Source organism: Crocodylus siamensis, chromosome 4, assembly GCF_052110815.1.
Source record: "Crocodylus siamensis isolate JL-2025a chromosome 4, ASM5211081v1, whole genome shotgun sequence".
NCBI lineage: Eukaryota > Metazoa > Chordata > Crocodylia > Crocodylidae > Crocodylus > Crocodylus siamensis.
The window spans coordinates 153058542-153079824 of record NC_143398.1 but is presented as its reverse complement, the minus strand read 5'-3'; the positions used below and the strand labels follow the sequence as shown (position 1 = coordinate 153079824).

Below are 21283 nucleotides of genomic sequence, written 5' to 3'. Positions count from 1 at the left end.
AGCCCTTCTGGGAGCATCTGCTTATCTCTCACAGACTTCAGGAAGCTTTGCAAGTGCCCAGCTTCACTGTGGGGTTATGCTGGAGGAAACAGGGGAGCACTGGCAGGACCACAGACCAGAAGACAGGCTGGACAAGGTGCTACTCTGATCCCAAGGGTCGGGCAGGGGTAGGTCCAAAGGGACAGAGATGCTCTCATTCCAAAAGATGCTTTTCCCAGAACAGAATTACAAAGCTGCCCTAGGCTCCCTACATGTACACAGGCACGTGCATGCACACACACACACACACACACAGTATGTACAGAGGCACGTGCATGCGCACACAAGTTGCCAAACTCCCCACGCTCCCACAGAAAGCCAACACAGCACATGGCCTTGCCAACAAACCTAGGAGACGTGGGGGAGGAAAAAATCTGCTCAAGCACTCAAAGCAGCAGATGCCTGTGGTCACCCCCAGTCCCCCTGACCAGCAGGCAATTTCCTCCATGCCCACCCCCCCCCAACCCCAAAGTGCCACACGCCATTGCACCAATAGGGATAACCTTCCTGGCCAGAACTGACACCAGCCTTTGGAGCTCTGGGCCAACCTTGAGACCTGGGGGAGAGCAGAGCCCAGATGAGAGGCAACATTCTTTGTACAACTTGGGACAAACAGGGTCTGATGGTGGCTCCTGGTCCCCCCCGCCATCTAGCTGCATGGTGTGCTTAGGCAGGGCCTGCTCCTTTGGGAGCCATGAGATGGCCACTCCATGCAGGACATTCCTCAGCAGGACAGAACCCACTCTGGTCTGGGGGTCTAAGGGGTGGTGCAAAGAGTTTGTGACCAGCTGGAAACCAACAGGGTCCTACTCCTTAACCCTTTGCAGGACAACCAGGAAAACTCTCACCCCCACAGCGGGGCAGAGCTCATCTCCAGCTGGCTGCTGTTCCTCCACTTTGGCCTGTTCCCACCCTACAAAACCCTAACACTAGCCATGAGAGTACTTATTCCCACAGAGTGTGGCCCCTTAATAGCTACAGAGTTTCCACCCTAGCCTAGAACAATGATGCTCAGAGCTAGCTAGGGAGCCACAGAAACAGTCCATGCTAACCACACATGTCCCTCTCCCTCAGTGAGCTTGGAAACATGCTCCAGCTCAGAAGAAAATGCTACAGTGTACCGTGTTTGGCTGTGGGGAGAGGCAAGTCAGAAGCTAAGCCCTGCATCCTCCCCAGGTGCCGTTCTGATCCCCTTCTCCCTCTGCAAACTACTTCCTGCTCCCTGCCCCTTCAGCTACTGTTCTCCTGTTTCTTCCCTTTGTGCCACTTGTGGCCTATGTGCCATGGGTTGGCCACCTTGCCACACAGCCTACTTCCAGATTAGAAGCCTCAAGCACAGGCTTTACACAACAACACAGTGCAGGCATCAAGGAGAACAAGCTTCTGGTGACATTTTCAGCAGAGTTCCAGGTGGTAAGTTAGGCAGCCACAGTCCAACCATCCTGAAGCTAGAGTCCTCCTGCCAGCAGTGAGGAAGAGACTGAGCTGGGCTCCTACACACTACACCAAGCCATTAACATGACCACTGCCCAAAGCAACAGCCACTGTCTGGCTCAGACTAAGAGCATTTCACCCTTCATCTCTCACCCACCCCAAAAAGCCCAACTCACACAAGCAGGGATTTGCAGAGCCTGGCCTGCCCTCCCTACCTACAGCACCCACTTCTCAGGGGGGAAAAAAAATCAGAGCAATAGTCAAATATACAGCACCACAGGCCAAGACATCAAAAGAACACAAAGGCATGGAGCAAAGGCACCATGGAAGTAATCTTTAAAGATCTACAGAGTGAAGGCTTGAGGCTAAAGGTACAAACAAGCGGAAGTCAAGGTCACTAAATAAGTCGACACTGCAGAACCATCCCTGCTAGGAAGGGAAGTCATGGCCTTGTCTGCCTAGAACATACAAACCTGGGGCTGCCACTGCCAAGCTGTGCACTCGCCCCCCTGGGTCTGCTGTGCAGCCCTCCTGCACCAGCTCACTCCCACAGAACACAGCGAAAGGGCCCCTGCTCACCTGACTCATTCTGGGAGTTCATGGCGTCCGGCAAAGAGACAGGCGGGCGTATCCTGGCCAAAGACTGGGAGGTGAAGGTCCCTCTGGGAAGCAACAGTACGGCAGGCCCTGGCTGGCGTTCACAAGGGGACAGCAGCAGGCAAAGGTGCGTATGCACAGCTCTACCCCCAGCCTGGGGTCTCAGGCATTCCTCGTGGCCAGCTGTCGGAGAAGCCCTGCTGGAGAGGAACCACAATTGAGAGAGGCTGACAAGGCCAAAACACCAGCCCCCACAAAAACCACCTGGCAGCCAAATCTCAGATAGCCCCTATTTTCCCTCTCCCCCTTTGGTGGCATGGAGCCTCCCTTCACTGACCCCCCCCCCAAATCAATAGTCACTGATGGGACACTAAGCCTGGCTCAGCACGTGGGGCTCTGCAGCCTGAGGGCAGCATTACCAATACAGCTGACTGCTGGCATTCATGCAGTGGGGCTGAAATACTGACTGGCTGGCAGGTGGGCATTGCTGGCTCAATGCATGCAGGTGCCAGCTACAAAGCATGCCAGGTTTGTAATAGACCCCTGGGTCTGTGGGGCTGTCCCCTGGCCACATGCCTCAGCACTGCAAGACCAGGGACAGGACCCCCACAGCAAACTCCAGGGGCTGTCAGAAGAATAGGACTTATGACACACAGATGAGTCATTCCAGCCCCCTAATGCAGAAGACAGCAGATACACTAATTCTACCACATTCTCTCACACACAGCACACCCCTGAATAAGACATGCACCTTGTTTTTGAAAGGCATAATGAAAGAAGGGAGGAAAAAAAAAAATCTTTCCTTGAAAATACTGGCAAGTGGCAGTAAGTAACTGAGTAGCAGCTTTTGCAGCATGCTGAGAAGAGGCGTGGGATGGGGACAGAGAGGGATTGGAGGAGACAGAGGAAAAGAGTTCATAGCCAGTAGCTAGTAAGCCCCACACTCCACATTCCTTTCACCTCCCCTGCCCCATAAGACAAACTAGCTACTACCTCACTTATAATGCACGCCCCAGTTTCCAGTGGCTGAACTTTGGGGCAGGGGGGGAAAAAAAGAGGCAAAATGTAGGTTGTATACAAGGAAATATGATATATTCATTCCCTAGCAGCTCTTCCACCCCTCAGATCTCACACTGGGATCCCCACATTTTGCCATTTGCTGGTTGGACACACAATTCACATGCTTAGACAGGACAAGGAACAGTGGGGAAAAGGAGATAACTATTCCCATGTGGCAGGCTGAAGCAGATGAGGGTACAGTGGCAGACTGGTAATGGTACCTTTCTACAGCTCCAGAGACACCAGTGTATGCCCTGTCCCAAGCCCACCTGGCTATAGCTCATGATTCAAGGGCAACCAGCCATTATACTAACCACATTGCTGCAGTGTCCACTGCCAGCTATAGGAAATGGTGCATCTTAGCCACACTAGCCTGATGGGCTGCCAGGCTCAGGCACCTTGGACATCCTTAAGTGGGGAACAGGGGCCTAAAGAGACACCAGCCCTGCAGTGATGCCTGCAACCAAACCCATAACCTCCCTCCCCCTTCACACAAGGCCTACAGCAGTCATAGTGGTTGTGTTCCAGAATCACATTAGAAGGACCAGGGCCACAGCCAGCCCCTCCAGGGCAGGAAACAACATCCAGAAGGGTGACGGGCAGGCGGGGCTGGGATCAGTGTAGTGACAGTGGAATCACAGCTCTGCCAGGCCCAGGGCAGAGCTGCAATCTGCTCCCACATGCCGCTGCGACAGGTTCCAGTTCTGTGGGATGAGGCATGCAGGTTGTGGCTCATGGCTCTGTCCTAGGCCCCAACCCCCTGCTGGCACCACCCAGCGATCCTGGGGTCTCTGTGGAGACAGAGCAGAACTGGTGCAGGCAGGGCCCACAGCTGGGTAGATGAGATGGGGTCACGGATGGGTGGTCAGGATGCTGCACCCAGGAGCAGGATGGGCAGGCAAGGCCAAGATCTTGGGGTAGTGACAGCACAGAGCTGAAGCCTGCGTCACAGCCACAATCCCCTCCCTAAAGAACCAGCACCCATTACAGGGGCATGTCAGAAATGGTTAAGGCTTTGACCCAGGCCCTGGCTTCGCACCACGACTACCCCATGATTCGACCCCCATGATCCCAGCCCTACCTGCTCTCCCAGGTCAAGCCCTGCCCTACCAAGCCACTCATGGATACCCAGTGCCCAGTTCTGCATGCACATGTCTTTTCCCATCCTGTCACAGTCCAGGCTGCTCCAGCCCTGGAACTGAATGCAACTCTGCTGGACCCTGCCACCTCCTGCTCTTACACTCATGGGCCCCTCCCCAGACTAAGGCTATGAGCTGTAGACTTATTGCCAAGTTGTCACTTCTAGACCTATAACTTGTGGCCACCGCCAGGCACCACTTGCAATCCTCAGAGTGGAGTGTTGCTAACTCAGGCAAAGGAGCCATGAAGATGAGAGAACAGGGCTTCAGTGAAGGCTGGCTTCTACTGACCCAGTGCAGCTACAGACATGTCCCTACTCAGAGCAACACCCCTCTCTCCAAATGCCAGGGGCTTCTGGCCCCACCTGGCAGAAGGCACATGTAGACATGCCCACATGTTTACCAGCTGCTACAATCCATTTGGCCACTGCCCTTACCCAGGGAGAACCCAAGGAAGCAAATGGTGCCCACAGCTGCACTGGTTATTTTACTTTCCCATGGCAGCTGCTGGCTGCCTTAAGAGGCCCCCTGGTGTAGCCAGAGCCCCTGTTCTCATTGCTTGTTAACCCATAGTAACTCACTGGGTTTGTTCTGCCCCTCAAAAGCCTGTGCTTGAAAATGTGCAACAGGCAGAAAAGGAGGCTGTTCCCAGTACCACACACAGCTGCCAGCTGGGAACAGGGATTTCTCACCCCCTGTGGCTAGCTGGCCTGGGTCTGCTCCATCAGAGTAAATACTTCCCCTCCTGTCTTGCAGCCATTAACATGCCTAGAGAGAAGACCCAACAGGTGGCACCTCTGCATTTACTTGCTAAGCTGGCAGCCTTCACCCACACAGCTCAGTGCCCACAGAGGAGCTGGCAGGAAGTTCATCCGCATATGGCTGGAGACCGAAGACAGTCCCACCACCTGGTGCTTGTGGCAAGGCGACTGGCATTGCTGAGGAATGCAAGCAGCCAAGGCAGGCAGGCATCTTCTCAAAGAGGTCAGCTCAGATCAACTATAGTGCTTCAGGTCTCAAGTGAAGCCCAGACACAATGGCTTCCAGGGCATTCACCTTGTAAAACCACCCCTGAAAAATTGGCAGTCCAGGCCACATGTGCCACAACTTGGGCTTCAGGAATGACTAGGCAGGATGAGAATGGCAGGGGCTGCTTTTGTAGGTCAAAGCTAAGAGGCACCAAGACCCCACTTGGGGAATCCCAAGATCAGGGCAGCAGCAAGGATACAGGCTGGCATTTCAGTGCCCCAGCAGAGCTGTGAGAGGGGAAAGACCCCAGTTTAAAAAAGTCACAGATCAGGACTTAGATGGTAAGGATGCTCTGGACGAGGGCAGGGACAAGTACAGCTGGGAACCCACCCGCAGGAAACACTGGCACTGCTCTGGGATGAGAACTGCTCATGTCCTGAGACCATAGTGGGCATGGACAGCAGTGAGCTGACTCACAGACAGGGAAGTGGTGGTGGAAACAAGTCCAGAACCATCAGAGGAGTGAAGTCACCTGCAGATGCTCTTGGTCCCTTCTCCATGCCAGGTATCAGAGCACTCTGAGATTTCAGCCTTCCTTAGTGCCCTGCTATGCCAGTCTCATGCTGACAGTTTGTTGCATTAGGGTTTGGTGCTGAATGCATCTCAGCCCCAGTGTGGCCCGGCCTCTCTCTGCCAGAGCCTGCTCAGCACATCAATACAGGCAAGGAGCAGACAGTCCTGCCAGCAGCCAATCTACCAAGTATTCAGAGGCTGCCAGACCTTACAAGTAAAGGAGGGTCAAGCCAGGTCAGAACTTGAGAGGAGACCTCAGAGACCCCACACTAGAGAATCCAAGCCCATACCAAACCCAGTGCCCTCAATACCTATGCAGGACAGTGGAGGTGCCCTGCCTCCTTGTGCCCCTGAAAGATCTGACATTCTCTACAGGTGCTTAGCAGTTCTATTTTAATCAGCTCACGTTCCTTCCTTCTCCCTCTCTCTCACCTTTCTGCTGAACAGAGCAGTCTTCTCTGCTCCCTGGTCTCTACCATTGTTGCATGCTGTTCAACAGCTGCTGCAGCTTAGCCTCAGAGGTGGCTGCATTTCAGCAGCAATTGAAGTGACCCACGCACTTTCTACAGCAGTTATCATACCCAGGGATCACAAAACCTGATAACCCACCCCTGCTAGGAGGCGGCATCTGTTATTTGCCCTCATTATACAGCTGGGAAAGACTGGGATAGGGAGGGGTAAGAGGCCCAAGGACAAATGGCAAGTCAGTGCCGGAGCTGGGTACAGAAGCCAAGAGCCCGATTCCTACTGTGGTTCCAACACTGTAACCTTTAGACAAGACTGCACCACCTAATCCCCAGCCCATTTCACAATGGGGCTCTAAGGCTCTACTAAATTACACTTGTAAAGTCCTTTGAGAACCTCGGATGAGCAGCACTGGAGAAGGGCTGAGGGTTACTCATTAATAACTCACCCTGGCGCACCCAGCTGCCACCCTTACAATCTCCACCTGTCCAGGAGATACAGCATGTGCCTGCACTTTGGATTAGTGCCAGTGGCTCTGCAAAGAGGGGTGCCAAACACTGCCACTGGGATTTGGGTGTCAATGCTCTCTCCTGCCTTGTCTCTCAGGCACCTCGCCCACTGTGGTCTTCTCCCTAAACAACACAGTTGCCAACATAGGATGGAGCTGGATGCTGGCCTCCCAGGCACTTGCTGAAAGGCCTCCGAGGCTGGTGCTGGGAAGAGCTGCAACTGCCAATCTTGGAAGAGAGAAGCAGGGAAAGCTCTCAGCTGAGCCTCCTTCTTCACTAAGGCAGAGTCTTATAGAATGCCACAGCTCAGGCATGTGGCTCCACTGCCCTGCAGCCAGTAGGGATCACAACCCTGCCAGTAGACAGGCAGGCAAGGAAGGACAGCCAAACCCCAAGTAGTGATAACAGATGCAAGCCCTGGTGCAATACTAGCATATGCCAGCTCAGAGTCTGGCCCAGCAGAGCCCCAGTGTAATGTTCCATGGAGCAGGCAAATCAGGCATCTCTACAGCAAAGGGGACAATTAGATGCATAGCTGGCCCTTTGCACAGGCACACACACACACAAGTCTCCAAGCACAATTGGCTGCTTTTCAGGCACACTGCTGCAACACCATACCCTGGCCTACCCAGTGGGGCAGAGGCAACCAGTAGCACAGCTCGGGCATTCCTGGTTCTTACGCTGCAACTGCAAGGCCTGCCCTAGCCTGTTTGTATCTGTGTGAAGCAGAGGCCAAGTTCAACGCAACTGAGAAGCCGCCCTAGTTCAACTACCATGTTGTTCACTGGGGCAGACAGGGCAACCACCTGCCAGCTAGCAATGCAGGACAGAACCAGCCCCACAGAACAAAGCTAGCCCCAGTTACCATCCCCTCCTCACTGGGAGCACAGAACTGCACTGCTAAAAGTTTGGGAGGGGGAGGGAGGACACACCCAAACAGGTGCAATCTCTGAAAGCAAGCTCAAGTCTGTGCTGGCAGGAGTACACCAGGGAAGGCTGCAACAGCTGGAGAGGTGCAGCACTGGGCTAGATGCAGGCAACATAGTGTCACTTAGTCCCTCTCCACACCAACCTAGAGCACCTGCCCATCAGCATAACTGCCATGCCAATGGGGTCATCAGACTACTCAGCAGGTGAGGATGAGACCATGGTAGGTCTGCAGGATTAAACCTCCCTCCCCACACCAGCGCATAGTGCAGCATGACAGAGCAGAGACGTGGGTGTGCTGTGAAGCTGGCTAGGGCGGGTGTCGGCCTAAGGCTATGAGGGATGCTTGATGCCACACCTTTCTAGCAGAGCAGCACCCAAGCAGACACCCGATTCCTTGGCACTGGCTAGACTGGAGCTCAAGTAGATGCTGAGCCGACAATATGAACAATCCAAACCTCGTGCTCCCGCTGCATGCATACACAGATACATTCCCCTCATCTTATTTTCTGGACTCTCTCCCTCCTCCCGGCACTGCTCCCCTCCCCTAAAGGAATCACAATACAATGTCTAACACACTAGGATCTGGCTGCACAGAGGAGTCCACACAGCATGGCCCAGGGCATAACTCAGTCCCATCTCCACCAGCAGACCAGACCCAACATAAACTTATCCATATGGGGAACAGCTGGGCCTTCTCTGAACTACAGCTGACAGCAAGGGAGGTGACAACACACCCCTGTGAAACGGAGCTGGCAGCTCCACACATTCTATCCCAGCTCAGACAGGCGTAGCCTCGGGTCCAGCCAGGGAGGTGATGGAGTTGGCTTCAACTCCATTCACATGAACTCAGTGGCTCAGGGGAAACAACAGTTCTTGCCGGGGTTGCCAACCAGGTGACCCCAATGAGGGCTGCAGAGTCCCCAGAACTCTGTGGCTGGGGAAAGGGCTCTCCCTAGGCCCAGGTCATGTGAAGCCCATTCCTAGTACATTTCACCACTGTGCCAAAAGAACATGGGCCACCATCTTTCTAGCAGGTGGATCACAGGAAAACGCAAGTGCTTCTACAGCCATGAGCTAACAGAGCTTCCCTTCTGGCTTGAGGGGCGGAGGTGCATGATTTTCTGCCCTGAGATGTTGGGCTCATGCCCACCCTGGATGCATACAGGGTCAGTCATGTCACTGCTCCACCACCACATGAACACTAGGGTATCATTCCAAACATCACAAGTACCTACCTGCCATCTTCAATGGAGAGGTACTGGGGACAAGAGAGGTGCTCAAAAAGGCTTCCTGAAAAGTGGCTTGGTGGGAGCAACCTCTGGTTTTACAAACCCACCCTGATTAGCTGAATTTCCAGCTAACTGCCCTGACTCCCAGCAGCCACATGAGCCAACTGGGCTTTCTGGGTGGTGGTGGGAGTGGACTTCAAGAGAAGACTCATCCAGGTCCTGGTCAGCTCCCTTCTCTCAGCCTCTAACAGAGGGAGCCTGAAGAACAAGGGCATGAATGCTGTTCCCTCAGCCAACACCCCCAAGCTAAGTCAAGGGCTACAGAGCTGCAGCCTTGAGCCAACCAATGCTCCCTGGCTGGCGCATAACTTCCTCACATCCTCTGTGCAGCCGGCATGGGGAGGGAGCTGAAACACACTCTCACCAGCGGGTTACATAAACAGCTTGGGGAGGAAACTGACTAAGTCCAGTCGGTTTCCCTCTGAAGCTGGCTCTAAGCTGGGAGCCAGCAAAGGGAAACTGGCTGCAATGCTATTGCCTCTGTTTCCCTTTGCAAGCTCCATGAAGCTGCCAAGTCTCCTCAGTTCCTCTACCAGAGGCAGCAAATGCTACAAACTTGGGCCTGAGGCACTTATCCATATGAGAGCACCCACATCACTCGCTGAAGCCTGACCATCACACACACCTAATAAGAGAATGTGTCTATCCCAGAGCCCTCTGGCCACCCTCATATCTGGGTTGCGTCTACACTGAGAGCACCTTACTGGCACAGAGATATCAGGGTGCCATGCTAGCACAGTGCTCTTAGCATGGACACAGGTGTAACAGCAAGCCAGAGTGTTGCACTAGTCACAGAATCACACTCCCATTCCAGACAAAGCTGTACCAGTTTAGCGGGGTCCACTCCTGGGTTTTACTGACAACAGCTATATTGGGTAAGAAATCACATCTCTCCCCAAACTGGCTACAACAGCAAGTTGGTAAGTGTAGACCTTCAGTCTAGCTACCCAATTGCAGCAAGGGGCAGAAAGAGAGACAGGGTGAACCAACTTGCCCAATGTCACCCAGAGAATTAGTCACAAAGTCAGAAATAGAATCCAAAACTCCAGGAGCATCCCCCCCCCCCGTTAGCTCACAAAACCCCTGCCTCATTCAAATGGAAAGTGTAGATGCTCTGAGGCCTAATTTCTTAAGCAGCACAGGTACACTGAATGCAATGTTGATGTGTATGAGCTGGGAATCTGGCTCACAGAGAACAACTGCAATAGTCTGACCAAGCATTTTTGCCACCACATTGAGACCTTGCCCGCCGGACACTTTTGTGCCATACACCAGAAGAGACCCCGATGTCCAAGACTGGCCTTACACCCCTACTGCACAGCTCTGCTGGTCAGTAGTTACTGCACTCCTGGTACTGACCCCATAAGAGGTTTTAAAAACACACACTTGACAGAAAGAGCTCTACTCTAAGATATGACAGTGTAAAGCCAGCTGCTCCAGATCTGCTTCAACCTGCTGACTGTCCTAACTAAAGGATCTCCATTGTACTTGTTCCCACAAAGCTCAGAAAGACAGAAACCAGGATTCCACTAACTCCCACACTGCAACAGAGTTAACAATGCCCATCTCACTGGAGCCAATTCTGCACTCAGATGCACTTGAAGATAGTAGGGAAAGGACATATAGGTATCTGCAGGCCAGGTGAGATGGAGAGACTCTAGCTAGAGTTCCAACTTCAGGAGGGAGTTCCATGAGCAAACAGTTTCAAATTTCAATATCTTTTCATTTGCAAGTCAAGCCGCCTTGGAAACACAGGGATAAGATCCCAGCTCTGCAGTCATAGTGAGTTTTGCCACTGACAGGGCCAGCATTTAAGCCAAATTAAAAACATTCAGGCCCTCCTGAAAGCAAAAGGTCAAAGCCTCATAGGCCAGGCTCAGCCCTTCTCGGGAGCAGAGTCCTGCAGGTAAGACCCTGGGTTGGCACTGCAGAGATGTACTCTGCCACGGATTCCTTTCCAAGCAGTACCACACAGTGGGCTGCCTGCCCTGCCTCTGGCCCCAGAGTCAGCTGCATTTGCAATCAGTCCATGCAGCACTGCTGACACACCTGCAGAAGCAGCACTTGGGACAACACTGCTCAGGCTTACTACCTCTCCAAGTCAGCTCTATACTGATGGCAGAAGCCTGTGCAGCCAAGGCTTTGAACACCGAGCTATGCACAGCCTTTGCCTGCAGCCCCCAAGGATCTGGCACAGCATTTCAGCCTGAGCAACCTTTTGGAAACATTAAGAGAATAGTAAATAAGGCTCAGATTCTCAAAGCCACTTAAAGGCCCTGGCTGCCCAATTCCCATTAGGCCCATGGACAAGCAGGTGCAATAAAACAGCCTCTGTTTAAGATCCAAGTGTGCTCAGACTGCTGTGATAATGGAGAGAGGTGTGAGGGAGGTTCAAATCTGAACCTTCACAGGCCACCAAAGGAAGGCCCTTTGGGCAGACCCAGTCTTCTCATTCCAGGGCTGCAAAGCACAGTACACCTGAGGGCCTGAAGTCCGTGACTGGGGTCCACACGTGTTACTGCAGGACTGAGGATAAGCCATTTTTTTCCCTGTGGGAGAGCCCTTCTTGAAAGTTCTCGCTGCTGCCCCTGACCCAGATCACCTGGGAGTTCAAGACTGTCCCAAACACTGGCAATGCATGTGCACTCCCTGAGCATGGTGGTGCACCCCCTGCAAAAAGGTGCTGCTGACCTTGCCGGCAGTTGCTGCTCCCCACTCCCTAACCCCCCTCACCATGGACACCACCAGCAGCATATGCAAGCAGTCTGCAACTGCCGCTGGCCACCTCCAACCCTACTGGTGGCATCTACAGGTGGTCACTGACCGCTGGTCGATGCTTGCTGACACCCCTTTCACCACTGCCAACAGCACTGTGGCCACCTGCGGGAGCTCCCTGCTTGCTGCCACCACACTCCTGCCACCGCCTGCAGGAGCTCACTATGCTGCCCCAGCCTCTGGGGGCACAGGGCATTCATGGTCCCAGGGCACTGAGGGAGCTTCTGACCCCTAGCAAGATGGGAGGAAGCAAAGGCTGCTCACTGGGGCTCACTGTGGGCACCAGAAAGAGGGGGCAGGGGGCTCCTTGAGTCCAACTGAGCAGAAACAGAATCTCCTAGGGTGAATGGTGCAGAGCAAGCGGACTAGCTTCCTGCCGGGACACCCTGGGGCTGGACTCAGCAGAGTACTCCACCCTCTGCTGCTCATCCTACAGGCTCTGCCAGTCCCAAGAGCTTAGAAAGTCCAGGCCCAGGGGCAGGATGTAGTGACAATGGAAGGAGTCAATGGGACCGCACACACTTACTCACCCTGTGAGGCACTGAAATGGGGCACAGTACACTGCCTGCTCTCACAATCTGCAATGCTTTCCCTATACAGCACCAGCTCCTGGAGCCACGTAATGATGTGAGAGGCTGGGCTGCCATTTAACCAAATGCCTCTCTTCTCATGGTGGCAAAGAAGAGATTAAATGCTAGAGTCCTAAAGAAGACCCTGCCCCACTGACCAAATAAAGACAACCCTGAGTTTTTTGTTAAAAACAAGCTGTGATATTTAAGAACAACCTTCACAACTGAGGGGAGGGATCCAATTTGTGATTTCTGCTTCCTTGGGATTGGCACTGCTGCCTCTGGAACTCCCCTCCCCACCAGGGCTGGCCCCAGGGCCCTCAATCTTCTCCCAGTACTAGCTCCCTGCTTACACTCACTCCCTAAGGCTGGGAATGTCTTCTCCTGCAGGATCACCCAGTGCAGCCAGGCTCTGCTGCTGCTGTTCCAGGCTTCTCCGGACACCGCCATAATAATAAATTAGCAGTATCTGGGATAGAAGCAACCACAACCAGGAATCACGCTGGGTTCTAGCCACTGCATTTGCAGAAAGGGAGGCTGATTAGAGAGCTAAAAGTGATGAAGGAAACTGGCTTGGGAGGAAAGAATTAACTATCTGAGCAACCGATGAACTAGGATGTGGCAAGGACTCCTCACCCCAGCATCTGAAGGGCAGAAGCAACCAGCAGGGAAGGGAATTAGTCAGGATGCAACTCCAGGAGAAACAGGACAGGAAGGAGAATTGAGGACAAATGCAAGGAGCCATTTCCCCAACAGCAAGACAAGAGCATAGAATCACCTCCCCAGGAAAGCGCTGGGAGCTCCCCACTGTCCTTGACTTGGCATGGGGGTATACTTGCCTGTTTGCCCATCTCTCTCACCTCTAACTTTAGCAACCCTGTAGGACACTGCAGGCTGGTATCCCTGGCAGAGGGCAATGCATTTCACTCAACAGTATCGTGTGCACAAAAAGGCCGGCTGCATCCTGCCCTCTGTCACATACCAGCACTAATCTACAGCAGCTTGCCGGACCCACTGCAGCTGACACTGACAGCAGGATCTGGCCCATGGCTTGCAGCACCAGAGCACCCGTGTCCTGCTGCAGCAGTGCCAACAGGATACAGAGCCAATCAATCAGTCAAGCCCACCCTCCCTGGGAACTGCTCGCTCCCCAAAGCCCTGCTTTTCAGGTCACCTGCAAAGATAACAAGGGACGGATGGAGAGGAAGGGAAGAGGGAAAGCAGAGCAAATCTGGAAGTCATACACACACACCTCCCCCCCCCAGAGGGCAAGTGAACCCCACCACAGACCCACATCTCCTCCAGCTAGAGAAGCAGTACAAGCAGGGCCAGCACAAAAAAAACCCACGGCCCAGCAGGAAACCTCTTAGCCTCTCAATATTCTAGACAATCCTCCTCAAAAGGATACAAGCAGGAAGGATAAATCATTAAAGAGCAGCTGCTGTTCAGGAGCCTTTTTATTCCCCCCCACCCACCCCCAAAGAATACGCACACACCCCCCGCCCAGTATTTATAGCACAAAGCTAGCATGCAACATGAGGCAGACACAGACTTTTGTCTCCCTTGCAATAATACGCATGTCTTCCTTACCCTACTCCAACCCCCCCAGCCCCGCAACACTCCTGTGAGGGCAGGGGTCAGCAACATTTTTGGGCAGTGCCAAAAACATCCACAACCTTGACTTGTCTGCCCCAGTATGCCAGTATCTTACAGCAGGGGAGCCGTGAGGGGCCTGATCCTTGCTGGGGAAGATGGTGGGGGTGGGGGTGCCCCGAGGTACATATGCCAAACAAAATGCCTGTGTGCCACGCTCTGGCATCCATGCAAGGGGTTGCCTACCTCAGGCTATAGGCAGGGAAATGCAGCACCAGGGGTGTGCAGCACATGCAGCCAGAGAGAAGGGCTGGGGTGGGAGAAGGCATCGGTGCATCCGTCCCAGCCTGGAAGCCCCCTGGGTTTGGCTGTGGCACCACAGTACCAAGTTGAAGCCTTCGGAGGCCAGTTACCAAAAAGGGGGCAAAGGAAGAAGGGCTCCAGGGTGGCAAGAAGCCTCAGAAGCCACAAGCACCAGCAGGGTTAAAGGAACACGTGAGGAATCCAAGCCAGCGCTCTCCTAGGGAGCAGCAGAATGACCCTGCTGGAAGGCCGCAGCCCCATGGCTTTTGTGCGGTTCTCACCAGACGCCCCGTTTCCTCCCAACAAATCTCCTGTGGGCACAGGCTGCAGTGGGGCCATAGGTACGCCCCGGAGCATCCCCTTCCCCTCCTGCCTACCCTACCTACCGTGCACACGCACCCACACCCGCACGCCAGGCAGGAGGGCAAGCAGGGCTGCCGAGCCCCCGGGGCCGGACCCCACCGGGCCGCGCGAGCAGCCTGGCACGGCTAAGGCACAGCGTCCCGGGCTGCCCCGCACCCCCGGGGCGATGCCGGGCCCCACGCGGGGATGTGGCGACCCCTCCCGCCTTACCTGCACGGGCGCGGGCGGCGGGCATGCAGCAGGCGCGGGGCAGGGGGCGGCGCGGGGCCCGGCCGGCCGCGCTGCAGCTGCGCCCGCGGCGCCCTCACCTCCGCCCACAGCCGCAGCCGCAGCGGCCGGGACAGGGCGCGGGGCCGAGGCCGGGGCAGGGGCCGGGACAGCAGCGCCGCCACCGCCGCCGCGCCTCCATCTTTGCAGTGGGCTCCCTCGCGCCGCCACCGACAACAACATTCGGTGACGTCACTCGCCGTCACGTGACGGAACCCTGCGCTAAAAATAGCCCCTTTCCTCTGCCCCCCCAACACCCGCGCGCTCACTGCCCCCGAGCCCGCCCCCGGGGGCGCGGCCTGCGCCTTAAAGGGCCCGGCGCCAGCTGTGGTCCGTCTTGCCCCCAACCTGGGTGACTGGTAGAGCCGTGGGCACCATTTACCACAGGGATAACTGGCTTGCATGTGTGCGGTAACTCCAGCCCGCGTCCGACCTCCGGCCCGTGATAGTAAAAGCGCCTTTTCCAGCTGTGGGGAGCGCTTGAGGCGGCTCATTGACGCGGGAGATGCAAGACCCAGGTCCCTCTTGGGATCCCGGGCTGACTCTCAGCGCTGGGACTTGCCTCCAGTAAAGAAATGCTTCAACTTTGATGCCCCGGTTCTTGCTCCCTCACTGGGAGCAATACAAAGTCAATAAGAAGACGGCCAGTGTAGGATAGTTTTCCAACAAATACTATAACTTTCAGCTTCCAACACAATGGTTTCATACTTTAAGACCTGGCGACCCTGTCCCCAAACCAGCCCCCCCCAGCCAGCCCAGGGTTGCCCCCAGGCTGCCTGCTCCTTCCAGGCAACCCATGCTCGCCTGTGGGCTTTGCACCCCTGTGTGCTCCCAGGCAACTTGGCCTTGTAGGGACCACGGCCTAGGCCGGCAGCGCAGGCAGCCCCTGATGACACCCAGCCTCCTCCCCAAATACCACTCGATGCCCGTGCCACACGCAACTGCAGGCTAAGCCATGCATGGCCCAGCTGCAGGCAGCTGGCGGGTAGTTGAGGCGCGCTTCTGAAGAGAGTGAGCGGCAGGGTCTTCTCTGGCTGGAGCACAGCTTAGACAAGCTTTGGGACACAGAGCGCCTTCACTGAACATCCACCCCAGCTGCACCACTGGCCCACTAATGGCTGTTGCCAAACATGTCTTCTTCCTTGCATAGGCCCAGGAGCAGCTCTCCTGAAGGAAGCCGCCGTTGCTTGAGGCTTGGGCACCCTTGAGGCTGGGGCACGCGCATCTCCAAAGCCTCACGCGTTCCCTGCTCCCCTTGGCACCAGAGAACAGGGACCAGTTTGCTGCTGTCCATCATCTTTGCAGAACGTGTACAAAGCAGACGCAAGCCATTAGACTCAGCTGGTCAGTGCCCACGCACATGCTTGCCTTTCAGCGCCTCTGCTGCACAGTTGAAGGCAACCTATTAAAGGGCTGTCATCAGCTTAAACTTGGCCCCGAATTAAAATCTTGGCAAAACAAAGCCAGCCGAGAAACCATCCCCACAATTTGCTCACAGAAATCAGTTGCTTCTAAGGAACGTTTCCTTAGTAGTGTTTGAAACCCAGATGTTGCAGCACTGGGAACCTGAAAGTGCAAGAAGCAGTGAGCAAAACCAGAAGTGATTTCAGTACAGGATGTGAGAAGTGTGCTGAGCACCCAGTGGGGAGCTTGGATAGCTAAAGCACTACTGCTTTTACCAGTCTGCTTCTGGATTTCATGTGGCCGCATAGAGCAGAAGCAGCTTAGGATCCAAGCCCAAGGGAGGAACTCTCAGTGCCCACCATCAGGGTGAGGGTATGAGAGTAAGCATGAGCAATGGTTGCACACCATTCGCTGAGCTCTTTTGAATGGTGGGATCCCCTTGCAGGGGCCAAGCCCTTGAAGACTGAGCCTGGAGAAATCTTCAAAGCTGGGCTCCCGAATGGCGGGGTTCTCCTTTGCTCTCCACCTTATGCAAGGTGAATCCACAGTGCTTGTATCTGATAGGCACCTGTGTCAGCACCTACCCACAGCATGGGGCACTGGAGAATCAGGCCAGCCTTGGAGCTTTTAAAGTGCCTCCCTGCCCCTGCCCTCCCTACCATTTCTCCATTGAAGATGCCTTTAGGTTTTATTTGTATCATTGGATTTAAAAGGCTACCACCCATTTCAGGCTACTCTCAGAAAACATGGAAATGATTTCACATAGAAGTAAGAAGCTGGGGTATCCACTCAGCCACTTCACTCCTGTGCAGCTCAGTTCCTTCAGCAATGAAATGGGGATGCTGCTGCTAACCACAACTGGATAAACAGGGCCATGTAAAAGCTCCATATACTATCACCCCGCATTTCTGCTGTGTTTTTCTAAGCCATTCAATTTCCTGGGCACATCCAGTGTTGTCCTTCTCCCTTGTGCAGTACCTAGTCCTACTCTTGTCCACACGAGTAACTTTCCTTCCGTGAGCAGCCACACAGACATCTGCCCTAGCCAGTCCCTTCTCTCCTCCTGCCCCCTTTACTACCACAGCAAAAGCCTTCTCTACAACTCCTTGATATCTCCCTGCCCCTTTAACTCTGCATCTTGTTTTAGATTCCATCTTAAAACCCCTTGGGCCAAATCCTGCAGCAGGTTGGGGTGGCAGTACTGCATCTCCCTTGCATGGATATAAATGCCCATGCATGATGCAGAGCACTGCTGAAATGGGACACTTCCTCAACTCTCTTGCCTGCTGTCCCCTGACTTCATGCTCCCTGTTCACTATTGAGTTCTGGTGGAGCCCGTGTCCTCACACTCCTCCTCCTTTGCCACTCTCTCCCCTGGGATCCTCTACTGGAAGGCATTCCAGAAGGGCAATAGGTGATCAGTGAGTGCAGACAGACAGCTGCCAATGCCAGGGAAAGGAGCCTAGTCCAGGGACAGATCCACTAAAGGTGCCCCTGTAGCAATGCCCTCTGCTTTCAAGCTGCGTGCACCAATGTGCTGAGGTGCCTGGAGCAGGAAGAGAGATGCTGCTTCCCAGTGCACTTCCTTTGCATTCCATTTTTTCCACCACATCCCTACATTCAACCCACCCTCTTCCCTCTCCCCCAGGCAAAGAAAGGCTGAAGCATCCTCAGGCCTGTGCTCCAAGTCTTGGCAGGTGCTGTGAATGTATGGCAACATAAAGAAATATTTCAGTCTGCCTGTTACCACTCATTGCCACTCAAGGGTACAGAAACCATCTTATGATAGCTCTGGCATACCAGAGTCACAGCAAGGCAAGGAGCAAAGGAGGTGTCATCTCTATACTCCCAGCCTTTCCCCATAGCGCTGGACCCACCTTTGGGTAGCAGCCATCAGCCATTCCTGGGAGCTGTCTTGGGAGAGCTTGGCCAAAGTCCTGGGACATGAGGAAACCCACAGGCCAGTTCCACACCATTTCTGTCTGATCCCCAGCACAGGGTGGGATGGAGTGGCCAGACCATGCTGTGCTTCAGTTGTGCTGTAGTCATTGGGCGGCTTTTCCCTTGGGGACCATTACTGGCTGATGTTGGTTAGAGAAGTCCCAAGGTGGCACTGCACTGACACCGAGCACAAAATCAGGGAGACATGGCCAGCTTTGTGGCAGCTCTGCCCCATCCCTGCTTCCCCAAATAAGAGGGCCCTTGCTTCATCTGATGATGAAACCCTCCAATACCCTGTCTCCTGATCCCCTAACCTGTGCTCTGAGTGGAAGGAACTGTGCCCTGATCCTTTAGCCTGCGGTGGCCAACCTGTGGCACATGTGGCACAAGTTGCATGGGTAGCATCTGTGTGTGGCATGCAACTGATTCGGGAAGGGGCAGGCAGCACAGTGACAGATAGGTCAGGAAGCAAAAAGCAGAGCAGCAGATCAGGCAGGGGAAAGTTGATTGGAATGGCATTTGGGGAGGGTACAGGGCTAATTCATGGCATGCCTGCCAAAAGAGTTAACCCCACTGCTTTAGCACCTTGTCCTAAGGTATTTGGGTTCCCAAGCCCATGGAAAATGGAGACTAGCATGGCAGCACTGTTCTGTGGCAGCCAGGCTCTGAGCTGGGAGCTCCTAGGAAGCTAGTTTCATCTCTGTCATGAATACCTCCAAGGGACATGCTCTACTTTTTCATCAAAGGACTTCCACTGTTGGTGCTCAGGTTTCCCCACCTGTGAAATGGGACAACAGTGCAACAGACTGGAGAATTGTGTGAGAGTTTGAGCGTGCTGCCCTCTGCTGGATGGAAACAGAACTGCTTGACTGTGTGTCATGGGCCTGGTACTACTGGAAGGCTCTGGAGTCGTGTACCCTTATAACCTAATTACAAAAGATATAGAGAGAGAGCACAAGATTTCATGAATTCAAGCTCATTTCATCACATGCTGGTAGTACTAACTCTTAAAGAAGCTTGGTCTTTAGTATGAGTAAAACCAAGCATTTGGGTCCTTGGAATTTGCATGAAGCTGCAGTGCTTAAAAGGCAGATTCCTCAAGGGAGCATTTCCTTGCCGTGGGCTGGTTTGGTTTATTTTTCACAGTCCTGTCTAAGTGCCAGAGCTGAGCCAGACTCGTTTTCACAAACCTCTGCATTTGTCTCCCGATCTGATCTGACAAACCTCTCTGCAAACACATTCTTCTTTCTCCACCGGAAGCTGGTGGAAAGGTGCCAGCCGCTGCAATCCATTCTGTCCTCTGCTCTTTGCAGGGTGTACTGTCCTGGCAGAGAAGCTCTGCACAAACTGAAGCTTTGTAATCAACTTAATACTCCAGGCAATTGTGCAAACAGAGCACTCCAAGGTACCCGGAGTCTGAAGCCGAGGGAAGCACAGATGCAGCTTCCCAGACGCAGACAAGGACAAGCAAGGCCAGGCTCTGGTAATGTTCTGTACATGATAATCAGAGGCCTCGCTGGCAGGCTTAGCACTGGGGGCTCTGAGCTTCTCATTCACACCCTAGAGGGGGGACCCTCAGCATCCACCAGATGTGCTGAGCTCCCAGGAAGCCCCAGCTATTCACCACAGTGCTGAGATGGGATCTGAAGGGAACAATTACCAAACCACCTGAGTGACCAAGGAATCTGGCTCCATTGTCAAAGAAACCTAGGAGCCTACATCTTGCTGAAAGGCAGTGGGATTTCAGCTCCTAACAGTCAGATTTTTCCAAGGTATTTAAGGTTCCTAGCAATGCAGATAGGAGACAAGGGGGTTTTCCAGAAGCATCTGAGCAGGCTAGGTGTCCATCTGAGCAGGCTAGGTGTTTCTTTAGGTGTCTAAATGCCAGTAAAGGTCAAGCTTCAAGTTGCATTTGAAAATAGCTCCTAAGTCACTTGGGCAATGTTAAAAAGCTGTGTCAGCAGTACAACTGATGGTGTGTATCTGTGCATGTCTGTGCATACTTATGTGTCTGTCTGTCTGTGTATAAGAGAGGGAGAGAGAGATTCTGGCATTTCTTTAACTCTTGGTTCTCTTTGTCCTTGAAGACTAATTCAGCAATGAAGCAGCTTTCAAAGCAGAAACAAAGTGAGCTCCTGCCCCGCTTCCAACCCAGGGTCAATCAGCTTAAGCACACAAGTCAGAATATATTTTTCCACTTAAAGTGCCAGAGCAGCATCTTCCACCAGGAGGAAACTTCCATGGGTTCTTCCTGCCTTGGCTGCTAAGCCCACATCCAATCCCACTGCCCTGGTTAGCCTTCACCAGTCAATCCTTCCCTGCAACACAGCTCCCCACCCCTGATGCAGCCCCAGTAACACAGCTCCTGCCTCACTGCTGCACTGCAGAAGAGGCTCCGTTGGGAAAGACAGTGATTTCAAGAGTCTATTGTCCTTGGTCTGGTGCCACAGCACCAGGAAGTTGCCTTGGCTTTCCTGCAGCAGGGTCCACACGCTCTGGTGGTGGCGCACAGCAGACTTCATCTTCTGAACCAGCTAGGAATTTGGAGCTACAGGTTTGCTTCTCCAGTCAGGCAGCCTGGAGCCAGGATAGAGCCCAGATCAGCCAGCTGAAAGTTGCCCTGCTGATGACAGCACCCACCTGTCATCAAGCCAGCAGAGCCAGCTTCCAACTCCTCCACCCTGCTCCCATCCACAGGTGGGAGCATGTAGACCTCTAAATTGCAGCATAGTTGGATCAAGGTATAGGGTCCTTTGCCTACAGGGGAAACTGGCCCCCAGAGTTTGGGAAGGGCCATACATCCTGCTTCAGGCCATGAGTTGACCTGCTGGGCATCAGGAGGAAACATTCCTGTGGGGCAGGTTTTCCCAGAACTGTCTCCTTTGGGGGTTTCTGGCCCACTCCTGCCCTCGGCACCTGGCACTCCCTCTTAGCACAAATACAGAATGCTGGGATGCACCCAGGTCTGATTCTTCTTGGCTATGGCTCTGCTCTAGAGATGATTTAGCAGTGCCCTTGTCAGCTCCAGCATCAGCAGTGGACAAAAAGACCAGATACATGCTGTG

At 53.9% G+C, this 21283-nt stretch overlaps 1 protein-coding gene across 1 annotated transcript in view; it reads right to left on the bottom strand.

Moving 5' to 3' along the window:
• HDAC5 (histone deacetylase 5) overlaps positions 1-15063 on the bottom strand; it is a 100302-nt gene extending 85239 nt beyond the window's left edge. The window contains exon 1 of the mRNA XM_090044239.1: positions 14817-15063. Within this exon, the coding sequence (XP_089900365.1) occupies positions 14817-14841 (25 nt within the window). The 5' untranslated portion in view covers positions 14842-15063. The remainder of the gene's footprint in view (positions 1-14816) is intronic.
• Positions 15064-21283: the final 6220 nt, after the last annotated feature.